General features: G+C 44.5%; 1 protein-coding gene across 3 annotated transcripts in view; it reads right to left on the bottom strand.

Annotated features, from left to right (window-relative positions):
• GPC1 (glypican 1) overlaps positions 1–23,807 on the bottom strand; it is a 198,651-nt gene that overhangs the window by 83,833 nt on the left and 91,011 nt on the right. The window contains exons 1-2 of one of the 3 annotated variants that reach the window (XM_023933558.2): positions 16,341–16,452; positions 14,058–14,216 (exon numbers count right to left, since the gene is read on the bottom strand). In XM_023933558.2, the coding sequence (XP_023789326.2) occupies positions 14,058–14,166 (109 nt within the window). In that variant the 5' untranslated portion in view covers positions 14,167–14,216; positions 16,341–16,452. Of the gene's footprint in view, positions 1–14,057; positions 14,217–15,885; positions 16,453–23,807 lie in introns of those variants that run through there. The other 2 variants (XM_023933555.2, XM_023933556.2) reach the window with 2 other exon arrangements.

The raw sequence follows: 23,807 nt of genomic DNA on the forward strand, positions 1-23,807 counted from the left end.
TACTGCTTACCCATTATTTATATATTCTCTTGGTGAAAAGCTACCCCCATCTTCAAAGCCAGGTCACCTTCCACAGAGATTCTTTCTGTTCTGCAAATGTTGATCATGCACAGCAGAAAAATTCTCAGCCCCTACACTCAGGAGGGACAGCCTGTTAAAACTCAGCCTCTCCAGCTTTTTCACACCTATGTCTCAAGGTGGTTTTTCACTATATCCACACAGGGTCCACTTCAGTGGCCATGGAAGTGCCCCTCTGGCAACAAAGTCTCTGTGTAAGATCCTTGCTGTGTGTATATTTATTTAAACAGAAGGGAGGCTTTACATCCATAAGAAGGGCTGTGGGACTAGGAGCATGTCTGTTCATCTTGGAGTGAAGAGCAGAGACACCAGGGAAAGAGCTGCTGTGGGGACAGGCCAGTTTGTATCAATGGCCTTGTTTTGGTGGTGTCAATCTCTGCCTGTTGCAGAGAGAGGTCAGAGATCCCCCAAGTGAGGTGTATGGCTGTGCCCTTCAGTGCAGGATGAGGGAAGTGCCTCCTCCTCATCCCTGTGCCCCACCAGCTCCCGTGTGCAACCCAGAGCACAGGTGATCAGGATCTCTGCTGCCCAGAACTGCAGGCACCTAGAGGCCTCACACAGACCCATTCTTTAGAAATTCTTGTCACAGGGCTTACCTCTACTCTAATAAAGACATCTATTCCCACAGCTGTACTTCTGCTACTGCTGTTCACTCAGCAGTTGGGTTTGATGAGCTGATTTGTCAGGGTGACTCATTCCACCCTCACTTCACCCAGGCACACCCCCTGAGGCAGCTGTTTTCTGGGTGGTGAGGGCAGGCTTACAGCAAGCTTTTCACATTTCATGCTGGTTACCTCCTCCCTTCCCTTTGAAGATGCCTGAAGCAGGTGCCTAATGACAGTCTACTGTGGACACCTCCAGCGAAAGTGGACACTGCCAGCCCCTCCAGGAGCATCGCTGATCGCAGCATTGCTGACCAAAGGGCTCCCAGCTCTGAGCCTGCACCATCAGCACTCAGGATGGGCCAAGAGAATGATCCTGAATGAGCTCAGGAGACTGTGGTGTGCAGCTATGGCACGGCAGGGCTGAATCCAACAGGCACGCTCCGAGCTCAGTGACTACAAATAACAGATAATCGGATCCTGCAAACTCATTTCCCTTAGCTCGACAGCCACTGCCTTCTTCCTCTGTTTTTTACACACAGCAGACAAGGGCTTGTTCTATTTCCTTTGGCCCCAAGAGATAAAATTTATATTTGTTACTGTGTATTTAATTTTCTGGGTTTCTTTCAGAATGATAGTCTGTCACAGCTGTATTCCCCAGTGCAAACCTGAAAATCACTGGGCCATGTACTAACCCAGTTACATCAACTTATTCAGTGTCAAAACTTGGCTCAGTTTTACAGAGAAATCTCTTTGGTGAGTCAGCTTCCCAGTAAATCTTCAGGGATGTTAATCCACAGGCAGATTCTACTCTGGTTTGATACATATATGGAGTTTCCCTTGGCTAGGAATAAAACAGAACTGCTTCAGACACACTGTGCTTCAGTTGTATAACATGTCTTGATTAGCATTTCTTGTTTTGTTTTCAGAAATAAAAGGAAATAACAATAGACTCCAAATCTCTTTCTCATTCATAGCCAAAGCTGGTCTGCATAATTAAAGGTAATTGTTAGCTTCTAATAGCTTGGCATTTTCCACTGTACCTTCCACAGAAGAGAAAAATCTAGACAGAGGAACTACTGAATTGTGAATGTTCACTCAACATTCTCAGTGGGCATCTGAATCTTGTGTTTAAGCCAAAACAGTAGGTAATGCAGGCGAGAAGCACAGAGAGCAATTGCTTACTGGTGACCAAAGGTAAGAAAGGTCAAACGTTTATTTCCTATGTTGCTTCTGTGCATGCAGTGCCCAGAATCTTTTAATTATATTTCATGGTCCTCTGAACTTGTACAAGGGCATAAAATATATTTATAGCTCACTTAAACTCTTAGTAATGAAACAGCCATCCTACGCAGGACCTCTGCTAATCAACTGAAGACTTTCTGTGCGTTAACTTTAAAAATGTAAAAAAGTACTTGCTGAAACGCTTATCACAGTCTAAAGGCAACAACAAAGAAAAGCCATTTTCTTCTTAGGTGACAGTTTGAGTCTGTATCAGTTCACCTGTGATGTCTGAAATACAATTTCAGTGGCAATGCACATTCATTATAACTGTTATTATAGCACTGGAAGCTCTCAACCACACTGTGCCAAACACCAAAGAAACATATAATAAAGAGATCACTCCCCTCTAAAGCTTTTCCTGCCTAACTGTGTCATTTTCTCTTTTAGACAACAACAAAAAAGGGGTAATCAAATAAAGAGGTCTCGGCTTAACTAATCATACTTGATGCAAATTTCTGATGAGCAGACTGAAAAGCTCCCAGTCTAATTATACACCTCACAACAAACCTACCTGGCACATCTTCCACCAGCCTTCCATGCTGGGAATCTGCTTGGGGATGAAGTTTAGGAAAAAAGATCTACCAAACACGTTACCTGTGTGTGAGGCTGAGATGAAGGAAATGAGCTGGTGCTTTACAACAGGATCAGCTGCCCTTGCTTTGCTTTTTCTCCAGAAGTTTCTGGGCCCTGGCACGCTGGAGGGCAGTGGTGGCAGGGAGGGAGTCAGGCTGGCACCTCCTGGTGCAGACGGGGCCTTACAGTGGATTATAAAGATTCCAGTCAAGGCTGCCTTATAACTGCAAAGCCAAACACCCCCATACTCAGAGATCTGAAAAAATTCAAGCTGCTGGTGAAACCTTAATTCAGCTCCCTGATGCACGTGCTTTATGATATGATCTTTAATTAGCCTATGAGGAAATTAATAATTATTTCTGAATGTAGGATTTGGCTGCTGTACAGTAAATAATGCACCACACTACCCAACGAATGGTGATGATTCAGCAGACATGATCTCTCATGTGTCCTGCAAGAGGCAAGGGGAGGACAAAAAAAAAGTGTAGGATCACATCAATGAAAAGTAAACACCAATAGTGTCTTCATTGCAGAGAGGGAGGCACAAATTAAAACTGAAAAAAAAAAAAAAATCTCATTTCTTGTATTTTGCCTTCTGGCTTTTTTGATGTGGATATATCAAAATAATGTCAAAATCAATGTCCATATGAATAGGAAACATGAAAATATTTAGTGTTTCTTATCTGTTAATTAGTGTTCCATATGATCAAACAGAAGCTGAAATGTGCACCAGTCCAGGGGCCTGCTGGTGACAGGTCAGGCACTGCCAGGAAGGCAGATGCACCACTGGGATGGCTTCACCTGCAGTGAGCTCCACACCACGAGGGGAGGAGAGGAAAGCTGGGCTGGCTTAGCTCAGCCATGTCATCTCCAACCTGACTGAAAACTGCATGGCAAACACAAAAGGCATGTGGATGAGGATGACAAATCCTGCAGAAATGAGAACTGTTATGTTCCTTTCAAAGAGTTCCTCAAGCTGGACAAAACTCAGCTTTGAAACAGCTGTGTTTTTTCAGAGCTGCAGCAAATGCACACTGACATGTAAAATACCCATTTGTCATGGGTCCAGCCAACTGCACGGCTCTCTTGTTCACCTGCAGGTGTTAAGGAGGAGGATTAGTCCCTGCTCCAGCCAAAGCAGTCAGCACTAATGGAGTGGAGGAGGAACCCTGACTCTCTCACTATTGCCTGGGAGCCACAACTGGAGAGCAGACACAGACAAGTCCTTATTTACAGTGAACCAAGACAAACAGGATGCTCCACTTTGCCCTCAGATGTCACAAACAAAGCACAAAGCCAGCAAATTGAGGCTATACATTATTCTTGGCTATTTCCACCTAAGCCCTTGCCTTTCTTAATGACCCAGAGGGCAGGAGCAGAGCCACAGGCATGGATGGGTGCATCAGAAGAGAGCTGAAATCCTGCTCTCAGAAAAGTCAATTCCAGCCATTTCCTGCACAAGAAGTTTACTACATGCTGCCACACAATACTTTTATTGGCATTCATTACTCCTTGAGGACTAATTTATTCATTTTTAGCAGCATTAAAACAAGGCTGATTTTACAAGGGAATCGCTCTACTGCTGGGGCTGTAGGAAGCTGCTCAATTATCTCCAGAACACTAAAAGCTGAATCCAGACTCAATACTCATCTTAAATTGTAACAAACATCATTTCCCCAAGCCTTGATTAACCCACAGGCTGATCCCCAGCTCACAGCTGTCTCAGGTTTCTGGAGGGAGGTTGGGAGTGCTGGGGTTTGTTTATTTTATCATTGCCACACAGCTTGGGAACCTGCAGAGCAGAGACAGTCACCACTGGCTACATTTCTTACTAAACACTACTGGAAATGAAAACCAAAAGACTGGATCCCCCCATACTCACAGTAAGGTTGCTCCTCTTTTTTGTATCTGATATCTCCTTCGTTTGGAGCTTCCTTTTTGTTTAAGAATAGCTGGAGATGCACAAATTAGTATTCACATTCAACTAGATATTTATGGCATTCCAAAGTCAAATTAAGAAGCTTGTTACCTCTCAACATGTAAAATTACTGTAAGATTCATTCCCAGTAACACCTACAAAAGAACACAGCAATTCCTTTCAACCAAAATACACACATCTATCTACACACACACACACACACATATATAAATATATATAGATATATTCCTTTATATGACCCTCTGCCTTTATCAGCATCTCCAAGTCACTGAGTTTAAATGCATTCACAATCCTAACTGTACTGCTTTGAAAAATATGTGGCAGGTATAGTGAACAATGTGAAAATGTACAGCGTGGAGATGCAGCTAAGACAAAGGGAAACGAGCTCCAGCAGTATATGCAAAAACAAAGCTGGGTAATCAATAACAAGGTGCTTCAGAGAGAAAAAATGAATCCTTTTTATTTTCTCTACTAATGAACAGCCACACAGTTTCTCTTCTGGCCTCGGGGTGAAGAGTTTGCTGATGTTACCTCTTGGTCAGCAGGAATCACTGCTGAGCAATGTCAAACAACTTCCTGTAAAGGGTAGATCCTGCTGGGAAAGCAGTGGATTAGAAGGAGTATTACTAAAGACAAATCTTTAAAATCCCTCAGTCTTCTTTTCCACATACTGTCCTAAAGATCCCAACCAAGCTGAAGTAAAACTCATTGTGCATCCTGCCTGGTTCACCACCTCAGGGCACCCAACACTGCACTCGTATTTTGTAATATCAGGCCTGATAGAAGCTGGGTTTTCTGATTTCTATTTTTCTTTGCAGTGAAACAAATTTATCCCATTGGTGTCTTGGCCAAATCTACAGGTTTAATGAGAATGACTCAACACTACCTGTTTTCTTCAGAAGTAGCTCTGAACTGCTCAATAAAATGAGATTTCTTTCCTTCTATCATAGTTAATTTCAGAAAATACAATAAACAGAATCAACATACCCCAACATTGCTTGGGCAGAAAGTGAAGCACTGGAAAAAAACTGCACACATTACACCATTTTAACTGTGCCTTTAAATGCAAGAAGATGTGTTGGCCTGAAGGGAGAAAATAAAATAAGAATAGGAAGCGGGGGAGAGGTGAATAGTTTACATCCTTAAGCAGCTATAGAAAATACAAAGGTGAAATGTTCATCAGTGAAGCTATTCAGCTTCTTTTACCACAAGAAGGGATTATCTTTGAGTCTCCCTGTAGACAATCAATTCTCAACCTGTTTTTAATAAGCAGATATCACCTTCAAGGTCTTACTGGCGCTACTGGTACTCATATTACACTCTAAAAACTAGATCAACTCCTCTAACCACAACAGGCTACCTGACACCAAAAAAACTCTTATACACTTGCCCCCATTTTTACACAAGCTATTTGCAGACCTCCCTCATGATCTGGATCATTACTTCCACTTCAGAAGGGACCTTGCACAGAAAAAACACAAATACCAGTGACCAGAGAGCATTTAGAGCCAGTCTATTCCCTCTTAGGCTGGAGTGCTGAGAACAGATATCTGGATAGGTGTTGGTTGATAAACCCCTGTAAGACAGGGAATGACATGATGTCTTTTGCTGTCTCACTAGAAGAGGATCACTGTTTTATGAACTAGAGAGACTTGTACTCCTGCACCTCACTCAACACCCGGGGACTTGTGCTCTGTTCCCATCTCTAAAAAAACCCCAAAACCTATGGTATGACCTTACACTCATCTCTTCCGTCCATAATCCACTTCTCCAAACCAGGTATTTGTTTGTTTGTTTTTGTTTTCAAACAAAGTCCTTGGACCATAGGTTGAGGCTCAGACAGGCAGGATGCCCTGCAGTGCATTACAGCACTTTTTGGCTCTATGGATATGCTGCTTCAATGGCAATAATTAATAACGTAGAATCAAAAGTTTGCTCCAAGCATTTCTGGTGAGAGAGAACAAAGTACTTTTATCATCTCAAATGAGAACAGATACCTTGAAGTACTCGAAAGAACCCAAGCTCCTATGTCAGGACATGCCACATATTTCAGTAGCATATTTTCCAGCTCACTGTGTTTGCTGATCTCTAGGTGGGGACAGCATCTCTTTGCTGGAGCCCCCATGCTCCCAAATATCCACAGCACCTGGCCTGGAACAGAGATGGGATTCTTGGCAAACATCAAGTTGGAGCAAAAGTATCTCCTCAAGAGCTGATTCAGAACACTTTGCAATAAAAGCAGCCCAGGAAATCCTGTTATTTTCCTCTTAAAAGAAACACTGGGCATCTCAAAGATGGAGGGTGACAACTGCCTCATGTGAAGCCAGTAAACCAGACAGAAAACAGCTGAGCATAAAGTGGTTCAAGACACTGGCTCTTCTGTAGAGAAACCTCAGCTGTTCATCTCCCATTCCCTGCCCTGACTTCCATCCAGCCACCTGGGAGTAAGGCTCTGCAGCCACTGAAGGCAACACCAGCACCTGTGATAAAAGTTGGGCTGCTTGGCTCCTTACTCTGTGAAATCAGAGGCTTTCAAAGACATTCATGAACTGCGTCCTGAATGTTAGAATAAACTCCGCCAACACTTTCTTCTGAGATTACTATCTGGGCATCACTAATTTCTTGCAAAATATGCCTGTGTTATCCCGTACCTGGAAGAGCAGGTGCTTTCTTTTATGTCCCCAAGCAGATGCACATTTCGCTGTTCTCTGAGCACTCAGAGGCAGCTTTTTTTGAGTGTGTGACAAAACGTGGTGAAACCGAGATGCCTGATGTACCTTTTCCACCTAACCTGACTTTTACAGGGATGAAACAGCTCATCTCTTGGGGTGTGCAGGCCCTTGCAGGAGGCACCCCAGTGCAGGGCTCTCATCCCAGCCACTCCAGCGTTTTGCTCTCTTTTCTTTCAATAAAAGAGAATATCGTGCCTATGCCATCTGTTAGGCAAAGTGCTGCACGTACATTGCAATATACCCTGCAGCACAGAACAGAGCCTTCCAGATTAAATGTGAAGAGAAGTGGCTGTAAGGAGAGAGAAAACTCCAGGTGCTGGAGCTGTTACAGGTGAGCCTAAGCATTTTGCTTCCCTGAGGCAGCGACCTGTCAGGATGAATCTTGTCAGCCCAGGAATGTGCCTCGGCAGACACCGCTCCCCATTCCAGGAACCCATAAATAGCCAGCGAGATGCTCAGCACCACACATGAAAGCACCGTCTTTCTTCGGACCCTGACTGTGGGGGAGTGACAGCCTGGCTAGCATCAATCCTGTCTTGTGCTGGGCTTTTTTTAAGGTAGTTCCATGGGGGGGAGCAAGATATGAAGCAAGCATGGGTGTTTGCTGCCTTTCTCCTGTGGACACCTCCAAAGGAACCCCCTTATTTGTTTCTCTGTCCTGGATCCACCCAAGGCTGCTTTTTTATTTCATCTTAAAGGAGGTTCTCTCTCTGTCTGTACTGTCCTCAAACCAACCCCAAGGGAAGGAAGTCTATGGGACCCAGAGGAATCATCTCTGATGGCCTCTAAATCCTTTAGATAATGCATCCCAGAGGTAAAGCTGTAGGACAAATGGGCATCTTCTGATGATGCTGCCCAAGCACTGTGCAGAAAGAGGCACAAAACAGTGGTGTTCTCAGTAGTGCAATTCTACAAAAATGATTGCCCCTGGCCTGTCAGAAAAATGCAGTGCAGGTGATGAACACTCAGTGAGAGAGATTCATTCCCATGTTTCTTTTCCTCCTATTCCTTTGTCATGTCACTAGAAAACAAGATCAAACATTTCCTGCCCTTAAGTCCCTCCTCTAACTCAGTCTCCCAGACTCTACCAGCTTTTTGTTCAGGAGCTGAAATGTTCATTCATTCTTTTCCATTTGGAAAAAACGTCCATGCATGGGCACTATTTCATAGTAGATGTTCAGCTGGGGGACAGCAGGCAGCCAGTGCAAGATTGATGTTAGGAAAGACAAAGCTCAGGTGAGCTATGGAAGCCACCCCATGACCCCAGCACTTATCCAGAGCTGAGCCTGCTGTCCCATGGGGTGCTGGGAGTCCTGCTGCCTCCCATCTGCCTGGGGATGGCCCAGAGGTCAGAGCTCTCCACAGTGCTGAGCCCATGGCCAAGGCCACCAATTGAGCCACACACCACAATTTCAGGGCAGAGCCCTTGGCCTGGGGAGTCACCACAAGAAAGAGTGCTCCCAGGCAATTAGGGGTTCTGGATCAAAAGCAATACATTTGAAGTCCTAACCGAAATTCCTGGCCTTAGGGAGCAGCCAGTGCTGCCAGGGTCAGCAGGAGGCAGGCAGCTCACAGAGAGCAGCCCATGACTGCTGGAGCAACTCTGCTCCCTCCCACAAGTGCTCCCTTCCACAATCTCTGAAACAAAGGGATTTGTTTCTAAACACAGCAGCATTTCCACATTTTAAGGCATAACCAGTCCCTTCTTCCCTGTTTCTACATAAACAGTACCTTTTAGACAGCACCTCACCAAACCACGCGATGCCTCCAGGAAACACCCACAGCCCAGAGCAGTGGCAGCAGGACACCACAAGTGTGGAGCAGTGCTTTTGGGACAACACATCTGGGGACACAGGCACTGCAGCCCTTGTGGCCCAGACAACCCTTGCTCGGGCCTTGTGTCAATCATCTTCTGCACAGAGAAGTCCTGCATCTCTCAGAATACATCTTTTGGTGCATGGGACTCCTAATTCAGATACTTAAAAATTTCAGGTCATAAGGGCTTGGTTCATGTTCTCAACTAAGAAAATGCCAGCAAAATTCATATTCAGGTCTGGATTTTGTAGTCCAAGTTTAAAGCCATCAGGGTAGAACAGACTTCTGCCTGCTTGGCTTACTCCACAACCTTCTGATCAGCTTCCTTAAGCACTCACAGTATATATCAATGTAAATAAAAATATTTATATATGCCTCTCTCCTACAGTGCTTTTAGGGGCTGCAGCTCTAGGTACTGAGGGTTATATAATTCAATTCCTCTGACAAAGACACATTTGGTTGAACTTTAAACAAGAGACCTTTAGAAATCTGTAAAATTTTAACCATCAGTGTGTAACAGCTTCTAGGACGTTTCCCACCTTGTAACATTTCAAACAATGATTCATCTTCATAAGAAATATGTAACTGTCTGAAACTAACTCTCAAATAATGTTAATTACCTGCATGGTCTGTGTTTTTGCATATGCAGTTTTCAGCTACCAAGACTAGACATTATGAAAGCTTTTACATGACATCAGCTTTCCAGTGACCAGCCAGTTATAAAACACAAAATTTTTAATCTTCATTTGATTGTCATAGCTTAAAAATCACAGATTTTATGAGAGTTACAAATCATTTTTAGACTGTGCAGTGTGGACTAAAAGCCAAGGTTTTTTGTTTTGGCTTGTTGATATTTCCTGAAAACATGAAACAATTCTGAAAGGACAGATTTCCTGGCTCACAGCTAAAGGTCAGCAGTCACACAGGGACTGCTTGCTAAGTGCACCAAAAGGAAAGATTGGCACAACATTGCAGTATTATTAAAAAGTGATTTAAGTGGGGAAAAAGGGAGAAAACAGAGAGAGAGACAAGGATTAGACTCTCAACAATTGAGCTTTCACAAAGATTAGAAAAACAGCCTTGTTCCTTGCTGCTTGCAGCCCCTCACTGCCACTCCAAGCACCACTTGCTCTTGCTCCCTCTTTCCATCCCTCTGCTGCCATCCCCGATTGCACGGCCTTGGAAAGGGACCACTCTGACCAGGCACCATAAATCCCTTCTAAAGCCTTTCCTGCACAGCCCAGAAGTTTTTCCAGGCTCATTGCAGCAACAGATTATGGAAGTACAAGTTTAATTTGTACTGAGAAGGACAGGAGTTCAGAATTCCCATGACTTCAAGCAACACTGACATGCAAAAAAAGCTCATTTTCTGCAGGAATCTTCCCCAGACCTGAGCAATGTTTGTAACTCGCTCTCAGCACAACTGAAGAGCCAAAGTCCTGTTCTGCAGCTGTCAGAGGGGGCACAGCCAGCTCACATCTGTATCCTGAACTACTGCATGGACAAAGCTCCTCATCAATGCATTTAATTTTGTAAGAATAGATACTGAACCTTCCCCGTTCTCCATACCAGTTTGAAAAAAGGCTCATTCTGCAATCAATATTGGAAGCACCTTTAAAACAGTGTTTAGTACCAGTCTTAACAAAGGCTGTACCCCAGCTCCCTTTAAGACCCCCAGCTTGTTTTTATTTTTATTATTCATGTTTTTCTTTCTAAGCATAGGCTATATACAATCTTTCAGGCAAATAAATGGCAACCAAAACCAACCTAGCAGCCTCTAGTAGGTCTCTGCTACAGGCTGGGCTCCCAGGTAACTACATTTCCCTCCCTTTCTGACCAAGAGCCCTGGACCATCAGAATTAACAAGGAATTTGTGCCTCTAATCCTGCTAATGAAATACCTCTACTCTGACCACAACCTCCTACCTAGCATTGAGTTATCAAAAGCATATGCTGCCATCACTCATGGTCTGTGCTTCTGGCTCTTTTTCTTTTTTTAAAATTTAAACGAATTGGTTGTAGAGCAAAATGCTACCTTTTCAGTTAAAAGGTTAACAGCAAGCCATGACCACATGTATAGCTTGCAACTGATGTCCCCAAATTCTGCTAACTATAGTAACATAAAGCAAAACAACAAATAGGTTGGTAAGCAGCTAAGCAGTACTGTAGGCTGTTTAAATTTAGCCCTGGCAGATCCTGGAGGAAGGGCATCTCAGAAGCCACGTGTCCTCTGCTGCACAGAGAAAGCACTCAGACCGTAGGATCCTATTCCACACATCCCACTTTTGAATATATGGCTACACCTATTGCATGTCATCTATATCTCACACATGTATTTACTCCAGAAGTACTCTGTATGAGATAAAGGACACTCAGCTCTTGGCCATAAAATGTTTACCCCAAAAGTAGCCAAGGAGACTAATCCAACAGACTCAAATTCCTTGCAACAACACAAAGCTGCAGCTCAGAGCAGAGGCATGCTGACAATTTAGGGCTTTACAGACCACAACCTGCAAGGATGAATTATTCTCCAAAGCAAAATGTTGACCACAAGCAGGGAGAACATTACTTCAGAGGCAGATTGCTGTAGCCTTGCTATTTTCTATCTGGAGCTTGGGGAATTTACAAGTAGAGGCTATTGCCATGATCAGCAGTGAGATTACAGGTGCAAGATTTGCTGTGATGAATCCAAAAATAAGACAGCTCCAGGCCTGAAGTTGTGTGCCACACCTGCTAACAGAGAATATATGAATAATCTGATCTCCAGGCTACAGACACTTTGAGAAGGGGTTGGACATCCCTATCCAGTGGAGCCTCTCTACACCCTCCTAAGGCCAAATGAAATCACTAGTGTGAAGACAAGCTGTGCATCGATAGCTCTGCAACCCCAAAAGCTGCACGCCAAGCTTGCTGCTGAGGAAGTCCAACAAATACAGGCATCTGGTGCCAGCAAAACTAGAACTCATCAATTTGACATAAATAAGCTCCTTTATTGAACAGCTCCAAGCAGCACTACCTGAAGAATGTCTTGATAACTGTGAGATTAATAACATTTACTGGAAGTGAGGGCAGTTTCTGTGGCATTGTTTCAGGGGCTGAAGTGATCCCATTGTCCCATCACCAGAACTCTCTCGTTTTCAAACTGTTTATGCAGTAGCTAAAGGAAAAATAATAGTACTATTTAAAGGTAAAGTCATGCTTGAAACTGAGACACAATATGATGATTTTTTAAAATCATGTCTTGCATAAATGATAAACTCTGTATTGACTGCAAGGGTAGTTAAGCAAACTAAAAGGTTATAATGGGAGCAGGAGACATCTTCCTGGCCTGTGGGCTCAGGTGAGGTTGTTCCCACTACAAAACACCAATGATCTGTGCATTATGGTCTGTTAAAGTAATACTTGACGTATTGAACACTTGCTTTGTTTGGTACTTAAAAGAAACTTGGGTATGCACCACAGATATTTTATCTTTGTAAAATACTGAGGAATAAAACCAAAATAAAATAAAATACTGGGGAATAAAAACAAATAGCTTTAACTGACATCTCAACGCAAGCATCCCCCTTCTATATGCTTGGTTTTGCTTAATATTACTCTTATTGCTGCTATTACTATTAATCCACCAAAACATCACACTTAGACTAAAACAGTTCTTCACTAGAAAATTTCTGATTGTTAGCATAATCCTCAAAGCTTCCATCAAATTTTGCACTCTCTTACATGACAGATGCAGAACTCTGCTCTTTTGAGTGTCTGTGGTGAAAATAAAGAGCAGATGTAGCACCCAGTGCTATGACAGGGAGTGGAGAGAGAGGGTGCCAAGCACTAACCCCTGCAAAGGACTGGATTTCAGAGGCTGGGGACTGTGCTCAGCAGCAGCTATGTCAGGTCCCATTCAGACATCAGTCTGAGCAACCACCATTGTCAGGCTCTTTTAAAAATCCTGACTGTCACCTTTTAAGGTGGGTGAAAATCAATTAATTTTGAGCTTATAAAGGAATGCCTTTGCTGTGGCCAACCTTGGTCACACACACAATGTCTTTTGTAGAGATGCACTGCCTTTTCTTCCTGTTTAGTGTAAAAGCACTTCATCTTGGTTATAAGCCTGAAGGTCAGGCTTATTTCTTTAGATCTATTATTTACTACTTGAATTTCCAGTTCCACCTTTCTGGCTATTACAGCTTCTTTCCCCGACTCCTTTTCACAGTAACTCCCTATGATGACTGTTGATAAAGTTAGGAGGGCCATGATTCTAAATGTCTGACCTTCTTCAAAATCTGATAATGGATACAGTTTCTGAATCATAGGTCATCTCAATTTTGCCAGTAAACCATTTATTTCCAGTGGCCTTCAGACCTCCAGGCTTACCATGCACTGCAAAATGGATTTTTCAGGGAACAATAAAAGTAAGAGAGCCATCCTTAGCCTCTGCTTAGCACGTTAGGAGGGATACTGGACTTTGAAGAGAATGTTTGTCCATAATATCTTATGTACCACAGTCTCTAAGAGCTTCTGTAACCTTTCCTGATGTTTGTACAAAGCTGACAGCTATAAGCATCCAATATGAAATAACCTCCTTTTCCCTTGCAATCTACATGGAAAGGGCAAGAAAAATCCATGTCTCCTTAACCTCTCCCCACCTACTGAGGGTTATCCAGTACCTTTACCATATCCTTCAACTTACAGTTCAAGGCACAGTGCCAACTTTTACATCACTGTCTCAAATGCTACTCTACTGTGGTAGGGGCTGATTACAGCACGCCTGTGAAAGCTGTGTCGGTGCCAAGGCACACCAGCATCTGCCAGCCTCCTCCAGTGGCTGCTCTGAAATGGAGATCTCAAAATGCCTTGGTCTTACAGAAACACTGCCAGAAGTACAACTCCTACAATTCCAGCAGGTCAATGCTTCATGCAAACTGTTGAGCGAGATGCAGAGAAAAGCATGTCAAGCAAACTCCTGGCTCCAACAGTGCCTGGAAAACTGAGCAGTGACTGGATCCTGAGCAGAGGGAACCAGGCAGGTTTTACTTACTGTCAAAGCTTCTGTGCTGTGCTGTTAGGGTCGCCTGCACAGAGCGACCAGCCTCTTTCATCATGGCTTCAAATTCACTTCGGCTTTTGTTTGCAAAGTTCTCCTCCATCTCGCTGGTGCAGCAGGTGTAGCCTTGTGGGCAGATTCGCAGGTGCTCCCCTAAAATGACAGAAAATGCAGTTTAATGGCCAGCTCTGGAAAAGAGAGGATTTCATGTCGGACAATCTCAGCTTAAAAATATCCCAGCTCCCTGGCAGCCTGGATCGCATCAGGTGTTTCTGTCAAATTTACCACCTAATTTGAGTTCTTCTGCTTTAATACAGTGCTTGGTGTCAATGCAGGCACAAATTTTCTCACTGTGACTGTGAGGGAAGGAAAAGCAAAGGAGAAAAAATTCATATATGGATCAAGGAGAAGGAAATACAAATGTTTCCTTCTCAAAGTCTGTCCTAGAATCCATCTCTGCTTAGAATCCCAGAAGATATGGAAGTCTGATTAAATGACAGCTGTACTCATTAGGCTTAATATGTACATTAGTACAGCTGTTTGAAAGTGCTTTGTCAAGAAAAAAAGAAACAACTCCAAAGTGCTCCCCACCCTACCAAATTTATCCTGAGAAGGCATTTCCTTAACCAGAGAGGCATGGCTAGTGAGAAGTTTTCAAGAGACAGAGATGTGATGGATGTCAGTGGAATTTGGGTGGCTAATTTTCCCCCACACGTATTGAAATTTTCAGTGAAAAGTTTATCTCCTGGAAAGAGACAAGACCATCCCAAAAAAGGTTGCTATGACAATGACTTATTGAATATACTCCTCACTATAGGGAAGAACAGGAAAGGTAAGAGGACTCAGCAGTCAAATTGAAAAATTCTCCAGTATGGAGCTTCTCCTGCCTTCTGCAATTTCTTTACTGTGGAGAAGCAAGTGCTTGCATAGGCAGAGTCAGCAACATTTTAAAAATAATTGCTCAAGTTCTTATGAGTCCTTACAAAGACATATCCACCTGCAAACACAGCCTGTTTCTCCTTACCCAAGGAATAAGAATTCATTTCAATGAAATCAAATACTTATTTAAAGAAAATAAAATAAAATATCCCTCTTGTTCCAAGCATGTTCTGAGACAAACCAATTACCACGCAGTTACCATGTTTAAGATAATTTGATTGAGACTGCCAATGATTTTGCTGGCTTTTTTACAGGACTGTTGTCTTAATGTCATAGCTGGGGGATGATTTAAATATCTTTAAAATTGTGTTTTACCTTATGTGTCTCAACAATGGCTTCAAATCTTGAACTTGTACAATCTCCAGAGTTTCCCATTAAAGTCCTTAGCTATTTCCAGTGTAAAGCTCTTAGCAAACAGGTAGTAAAGGGTCTCTGGAACTGGGCATGTGTCCTGCCCTTGTGAAAGTTATCTCAGTAGCAGCCTAAGAGCGACTGGAGTGTCCTGACTGGAGTGTCCTGTAGTTGATGTATTTTAGGCAGAAGCCATTCAGGATGAGTTTGCTTTTCACTGGTGCTTGGATTCCTGCTCACAGATGACCCTTGAGCAACCTCTGCAGGGTGTGGGGTGAGCCTGCCCTTGGAAAACAGGTTACTGTGGGCATCTGCACTGCCAGTCTTCCTGTCTACATGATGGGAATTGCTGCTCACCAGCTTTTCTAGGAGAGTAACTCCCCCCATCAGCCTTGTGCTGTGCTCCCAGCCAAGAGCAGCGTCAGGGTGCTGTGTCCTGGGGGCTGCCTGTCCCCCATGGGACCCGCTCTCTGTCCCTCGAGGGCCCAGCCACCACTGCCAAAGCAGCAGGAAAATCCAATATAAATATCACCTGGCTCCATGCTGCCACAGCAAATGCAAGCTCAGTTCCAGGGCTTGCCTGAGCGTCTCCTTCCCTCAGGAATTAGATTGTTCCGAGTCATTCCCTGGGCCCCTTTCTGTGGAGCAGTGTTTATCTGCACAGCGTCAGGGCTGCTGGCATGTGACAGACAGGCAGGAAACGGGAACTGTAATTTTTTGACAAGACATGGCTTTGATTCCTGTCACGGCAAATTAAAAACTTTTTTTTTTTTGTCCGGTCTTTTCCATCCCATTTCTGCTGCCACAGGATTTCTGGCAAGGACAGAAGTTTTGTGGACAGCAGTTTTACTGTGGGATGCATCCTTCCATCAGGCCCATGATGCCCTCAGGACAAAGCGAGGCCTTTACAGGGCCTGGCCTCTCTGAAAATCGACAAAGCAATGGATCCCAAGGGATCCCAGCTCTTTCCAAAAGTGCCTTTACCACCTCAGCTGATGGTGAATTTTGCTGGTGAGGTCCTGGCTGTGCTCAGAGGCCTTGCACTCAACAACACGAGCACTCCTGCCATTTCCTCTGGGCGCCATTACCCGGCAGGGCTGGCAGGCTCAGGCAAAGCCTTCAACAGCCCTTTACAAATGCCCTGTTTTGGGAAACAGGAAAATTTGAATCAAATTAGTGGGAACCCTGGGGATCTCCGATCTCCTGGCTGGGATTCAGGATTTCAAGATTTCTGCCTGAAACTGGGAGAGCAAGCAGGGATGTCCCTGTGAGGAGACAATGTGCTCGCCAAAGCTGCCCTTCAGGCAGGTTCCCTGCACAGGCTTTAGAAACCAAGGGGAAAGTGTGGGATTGCCCCCAGGAGGAGAGGAGGGGAGGAAGAGCCGGGTGCCTGAGCTCCCTGACAGTGGTGAGAGGTGTGCTCATTAAAATGGGACATGTCCAGACAAACGCTCCACGCTCCCAGCGCGGGCGAGGCACGGCGTGTTTGGGCAGGATGGATCCAGCCCTGCTGGGATAGCACAGCCTCCAGGGAAGGGGACAGGGGAAAAACAGGCAGAAAGCAGGGGGAAAGTCACACCCATAGTGCGAACTGGTTAATTTTCCACAACTTTGTGAATTGAATATAGATTTTTTTTTTCCATTCTTGAACTCAGAGCAGTTTCAAACCCTTTTGAAGTAGCATTTATCTTAGTTTTCTGCAGGTGTTTGTAAGGTACTCAGCAGGTGTTTGTGTGGTGCTCAGCACCACCACACTCTATCTCAGTGGGAATCAAAATTTTCATCATTTATCTCTGTAACTCACTCAGCACACACATAGAACAGTCTTACAGCACTGTGAACATACTTGGCTTTCTTTGCTTTTTAACCTGACCCACCCTGGAAACATTCACTATCATTATTTAACCTTTTTCTATTGATTCCAAAATAAATGTGCTCCAGACCATATTTTGATTCTCCTTTTATTTCCAAGTCCCTTTGTTTGCCAACTTGCCTTTGTCCTATTGCTGAAGCTTGCACTATAAATATATCTGGGTTCACTTGGCAGGAGACATCTGCAGATACCTATGGAGAGCCAGTGGTGTTTTACAAGGAGTAAATCTCCACAATACAGGGTGTGTCCTCTCCCCACAAGTTCTCCCTGTGTACAGCTGACCTGCTGCTCACCACTTGCTGGACAGCACATGCTCCCTCCCAGCCCTGAAGAGCTTTGCAGAAAGCAGACAGGCACAGCAGAAGCCAAACTGGCAGTAAAGGAAGGGCTACTCAAATCTCCTTGAAGATGACAGATACACTTCTAGTGAGCAAGGCCAGCTCTGGGTCACGCCCAAAGAAGACTGCACTGTTCCAAGTAAACCCAGCCATCTCTCCTCAGCCCCAAACTTCCACCCCACCCCTGAGCTTGTGTGGCAGTGGAGAACAGAGGTGCCCTGGCTGCACTCAATGGCTCAGCTCACACCAGCTGTGTGCTGCCCTAAGAACCCTGGATTTAAGACACATTTGTAAGTAAGAGAAGATGCACTTTGAGATGCTCTGAGAAAAAATTAGCTTCCCGAAGCCTTTCATGGTCACAATGTGAGGTTCAATCTATATCTCTCTGGAAGAGCCAGCTCTCCTACTAAAGCTGCTGAAGCTGGGGTGGGATGTAACCCACCGACTGAACTTTGGAAATGGAAACAGGGTAGAGCAGGCATGAAAACAGCATCAAGCAAGTATCTCATTTATGATTAACTGCCCTGGAACAGAAAGGAATAGGCAGGAGGCTGATGACAAGAGAAAATCCCACTGCATAGCTACAGGCTTGGATTGTCCTTGAAACACCCTCTCAAGCTACCAAATCATTTTGGCTATCAAATTCATTACTCCACTTCAGAATGCTGAATATTAAATCACTTGACCACTTTCCACTCAGGGATGGAGTCAGATCCAGGGTCCCTGAACAGGAGTAGCCCTGCCCACAGCCACCACTACCAGGGGCTGAGACAGGGCTCAGCTCCCTGCTCCTTCTGCTGTGTGCTCCAGCCTCGCTGCCCTGCCCACACGGGCTCCCTGGGCTGCCTGCCACAGGCTGTGTGCTCTAACACACAGGAGCTCAGCTAGCTGTGCCCAGGAAAGCTCTCCAGCTGTTCACTGCTCCTGCCTTCCACCCCACCAGGAAGCTCTGGAAACGAGACAGAAGAGCAGCCCCAGGGGTGAAAAATGCAATACTGAGAGAAGAGTCCTTGGCTCCTTTAACCATGTAAATAGTGCTATTTCTATCCCTCTCACAGGATGTTGGAGATTGAATTAATTACAATGTTTGCAGAAGGTTTGGGGTTATGTAGCTGTGTCAGAGTATCTAAATGCAAATTATTACAAAATCATTCCTCCCAGAGGTTAATTTATTTCAGGCTGTGATAAATCCATCATAATTCTTCCCTCATATTTGTAACCCTCCTCCCACTCACTCTCCCAACTGTTCCAACAGCTCATTTCAAGCTCCTAGCCTCAGTCCAGCCCCCCATGCCAGGAATAACTCCAGCCCAAGCTCCTTCTTGGAGGGTTTCTGGGTGGACATGTCATAAGCAATCAGGCTTGCTGAAGTGCAAGGCATGCCAAGCAAGGCAGGGATGCCAGGACACAGCAGGTGTCAGATGCCAGACACCTGGCCAGGTGCAGCCAGAGAGCTTGAGAGCACCTGGCAGCTGAGGAGCTCCAGTCCTCTCCTGCTGTCCCTGGGAGGCACTACTGTTCTCTTGGCCTCTCCCTCTTCACACCTAAATCACATCCAGGCTAATGAGCATCACAGCCAAGAACTGAGGACAAAACAGTGTAATTTGGAATATAGGTTTTCTTTTTTTTTTTTTAAATGCCAGAGTGTCTACAGCTGTTGCAAAATGAACCTGGAGATGGTACAGATGTTAAAAATACTTTGCAAAGAGGTAGTGCAATGAAAGTAAATCCCTTTCCTTATGCTTCCCAGCTTTTCCTGCTTCAGGTGTTCCTGTCCCCATTTATCTTCAAATATATATATCTTTACAGAGAACATGATATGGCACATGCTAATAAGTAGCTGACAACACAGCCAGCACTAGTACCACGATGCTACCTTGAATCCCAGTCTTGCCACAGATAACTTCTAAGGGGAAACAGGGGTACGCAGAAAACATTTGGACTAGGAGACAGTCCTGGCTGACCAGCCTAGGAAGAGCTCTTCATGCCCTTTTCACTGAGAACCATCCACTGGCAAGCTCTGCCAAACACCCTCACCCCATAACACTGGTATAAGGTGTATAGCCTGCCTCCTGTAGCAGCTGCTCCCATCAAACTCAATCAGAGGCCAGACTGCTCTATTAAACAGAGTAAAAATCAGGTATTTTCCCATATTGAAAAGGCAGATGTTAGCTGTGCAGCCTATTTCTTTGATTTGCAGTCAGCTGCTGGCAAAATACAATATCTTCTATTTTCTGATTATATATTAAGAGTACCATCATTTTGGCTTCAGTTTGCACATAATGTCAGGGGAGTCACAGCAGGCCTGAATATCAAGTATTGTACAACAAACACTGTGATCAAAATGCACTGAGCCATGTTCTCCCTGGTCTCAGTGGTACTGCAGGCTGAGGACAGGCTAGGTGGGGCAGGGCTGCGGGCTGGCCCAGAAAGTGGGGGCAGAATATGGTTATGAGGAAGAGTTGTGCTCAAATGAAGTCCTTATTTTCCTGCACTTCCTAGGAAGATGCTCTCTCAGGATGAGAAGCAGAGGTGTCACAGTGCAGCTGGAAACCAGCCCTGCCATGGATTCAGGGACATCTCGGATGAGCTAATGCAGCAAGGTGAAGAGGAGAGCCACAGTGAAGCTGTCTGCTTCACCACCACACTGCAGGAACCACTCATGGACCTCAGTTCCTGCCAGGTGGCAATACCAAGGCTAATCTCAGCCAGCCCAAGGCCACCAGAGAGCAGTGTCACAGCTGACACATGAGCAGGAGTGCAGAAGAGGCTCTCTCACCGCTGTGTCCACGCCGGGGAGCCCATGCACATCCCTGCTGCCTCCTTGCCTCAGTAGGGAGAGAGGGGTTTGTCTCTGGCACGATCAATCCTATCTCTTTGCAGCTGCTGGGTGTGTAGCTGGCTGTCTCAGGGGTCTGATAACAAGGACATGAAGTCTTTTCAAGCTCCACACCACAGTCCTGGATTTGTCCCATGTCAGCAGGTTTTGTAATATCTTGCCATCTGAAGGCTGATCAAATAGCTTGTGCTATCTGAGATGAACTAATGTCTTCATTCCAGATGAAGAAAACAAGCACTATGTTCCACATCAATGATAAAAACAGCAAAGTGGAAAAAACCAGCTAGAGAATATGCTTATTCTGATAAAGGAATGCACACATTTAAGATGGGACAATAACAAAACATTAAAACACTTGTTCCCACAGCTCATCATTCAGACCAGGATTAGACCAACAGGAGTGAACAACCAAGAGCAGATAATCCATAAGATTTGTTCTTTCCGCTCTTATCTTTCTGCTCCTACTAGGATTTAATAAACTATCAAAATACTGTTAACCAAATAAGACAACTTAATCTGGCTACTGCATGGAGTTGGCTCCCTACCAGGTTAGTGCTGTTCTGTAATTGCATTACAGTGAAAACCTGACACAGTGAATAAATACAGGTACTTCTGAGAAATGTCACAACTAGTGCCTTGAGCAGAAACCCACTGATGGGTGGGAGGACTTTGGGACTGCCCCATTAGTACTGACACAGGCTGCTCAAACCAGGAGCCTGGCAGGAACATGTGGAGGAGGCTGAACAGCAATTTCCTCTGTATTTGCTCTGCTCCTGTGTCAAAATACTTCAGGCTCTGAGGCTGTCAGCTCAGTGTCAAGCTCACACACACTGGAAGTGAGGTATCAATTTGTTTAATCCTAGACCTTGATGTCAGAGGAATTTATAAGGCAGGCAAACATGGGCAAAAAAAGTTAATTAACAGAGGAGAAAGAGCCACCTCCATGTCCTGGAAAAATACTAAGTACAGATTAGATAAGAGTGCCTTCAGAAACGACAGTCTGCAAATCCTAATGTCATCTGTGTATGTTACAGTGGCAAACTGCCCAGAGGAAGGGAACAGAGAAAATGTCACAAGTTCTGACAACAGACTTGATTCGTAGTGAAAAGCTCTGCATGAAAGCACTTCACCCACGCATTGCTCCTTTGGGTTTTGGGAGTGTCTTTCTGAATGAAACAGAATGCCCCTTCCCATCACTCTGCTCCCCCAGTTTCTCTCAGGACCTGCCTTTAGCTACATGGGCCTGATTCTACCTCTGAGCTGTGCACACACAGCAGGAATCAGCACAGGGTGAGACGATCCAAGCCTGTATTTAAGGACAGAGTAGGAAATACTCTTTATAATTTGCAGTAGAAAATATCTTTTTTAGCGGTTGAGAGAGGAATGAAAGAACAAGGGCCAAATCCACATGTACTACAAGCAGTGCAAGACCTCCAGCTAGCTGAAGTGACTGAACACATTGAATCCAACACTCCCCAGATCCTCTTCTGGGCACTGGACACACGCTGGGGGTGCTTCTGAGCAGGACTGCTGCAGGAGATGATCCATTATGAAGGGCTTCAACTGGGAGTTAGGACATGGTCTACAGTTAACACTCTCCAAGTAAATCAATCCTGAAAGAAGCCTTCAGTTCAAACTAGACCAGTTGCAAGAATCATGGAGAAACACACAGGGAGTACAGTGTTACACTCTTTCCTCTATCCCTCCCTGAAAAACAGAAAACTTTTAAAATGAATCTTAGACAAGGGAAGAATTATCTTGTCTCTTCACATAACACTTGTGGGGACGTATTGAAGTTGTGTGTCGCAATCCATCACTATCAACCTCTTTCAGAGTTGTCCTGAGCACATCAGCTTCTCACCAGATGTTTGGTTCTGTTTTTTCTTCTTGGAACAAAGAGTCTTTTTATGCTCAGATTGCTGCAATCTAAAATAAGATCAAACTGGAAACCTATCACTCTTATCAGATGCAGCTTCACTGCAGGCTTCATAACAACATAAATATGTTGTTACATAAGAGGCAAAGCAATTCATTAAGCAAAATCTTTTTTACCAGCTTCCTCTCAGAAAAATATCTACTGGAGAAACTGTCAGCTCTTCCTCATGCCCTGGCAGCTCACTGCCAGTAGGATCAGACTGCAAAAGGAATCTGGGTAGTAAACTAAGGATTAAAGATGTAGTTCACACTAAGAAGTTTAAGAGCCGAAGGCCTTTGGTTTATTCTCCATTAAAAAAGCCCAAACTTTGGGACAATAATTCATATAATCCACGTCAGGAACATGAGGAAGGGACAAAACCAAAAGGCTTTTCCAATTCACTTGCTGAAGCTGTGCAAGGAAAATAGTGGTACTGCACTTGGGGCTCATCTGAGACAGAGACTAAAGAGCTCCAGCAAGGTTGTAAAACTGTTGCTCAAGAATGGGGCGTGCTCGTGGCTGGTCCCAATCATTTCAGTGCCAAGAACAAACCTATATTAACCTCTCATGCAGAAGTCAGCAACTATAGAACATTTCCTTTCAACTCCAGCAAAACTCAAACAGTTCATGTTGGTGAGAAAACCATGAAAATCATCTTTTCTGGGTTTCAGCTGCATGCTCAACCCTGGGCTCCTGGAAGGCACTCCCTGTTCCTTATTCCTCTGCCACCCTTGCAGCACACAGGGATGAGCAGGATGTACCACACCAGAGGAGAAGGCTGGGAAGGCTGCACAGGGCACAGGACACTGCTGCCCACCCTGATGAGCCCCACTCCTGGCTGCCAGCTCACCCAGGTGAGGTGCTCAGTGCACACAAGGAAGGTCTTGCTCTCTAGCAACAAGAACCTCCCAAGGGAAAATCAAGAAGCTAAAAAAAAACCCATCTCAATTGCTCTGTTGGCTGGTAAGAATGAAAACGACTCCTGAATTTGCAAAAAGCCTCATTTTAAAATAGTTATTAAACAAATCTTTTGGACCTGAATCTGATTCTGAGAGTTTGTGAAAACAAAATGCCTAAAAATTTAAGAAATTTGGTTTAATGAAGCTCATTAATCTGAAATTCCATAGATGTGTATACACTTACCAAAGCTAAAAATAAAAATATGCATGTCTGAATTGTCTAAACCCCACAGATTCAAGATAATCTTTTTTTAGATTTCTGTAAAAAATTAAGAGACTTTACCTATAAGGAGTTGTTGACTTATGCCATAAATTAGAAGTGCTTATACTTCCTCTAAAACTCCTTGCTGTATGTGTTGGCAGGGATGTGGGAAGGTGCAGGATTGGAGGGGCAAGTTCTGGTTGCTGTGGGCTTTTTCACTTTGCAACTTGAAGCTTTCTCAGCCCCAGAAATTCTTGGCTCTCCTTCAGCTATTGCTTTGCTTTAATTGTCTCATGGATGTTTTGGCCGGCAGCAAAAGTGCCCAACT

This window comes from Cyanistes caeruleus, chromosome 10 (genome assembly GCF_971803275.1).
Source record: "Cyanistes caeruleus chromosome 10, bCyaCae1.hap1.1, whole genome shotgun sequence".
In the NCBI taxonomy this organism is placed as follows: domain Eukaryota; kingdom Metazoa; phylum Chordata; class Aves; order Passeriformes; family Paridae; genus Cyanistes; species Cyanistes caeruleus.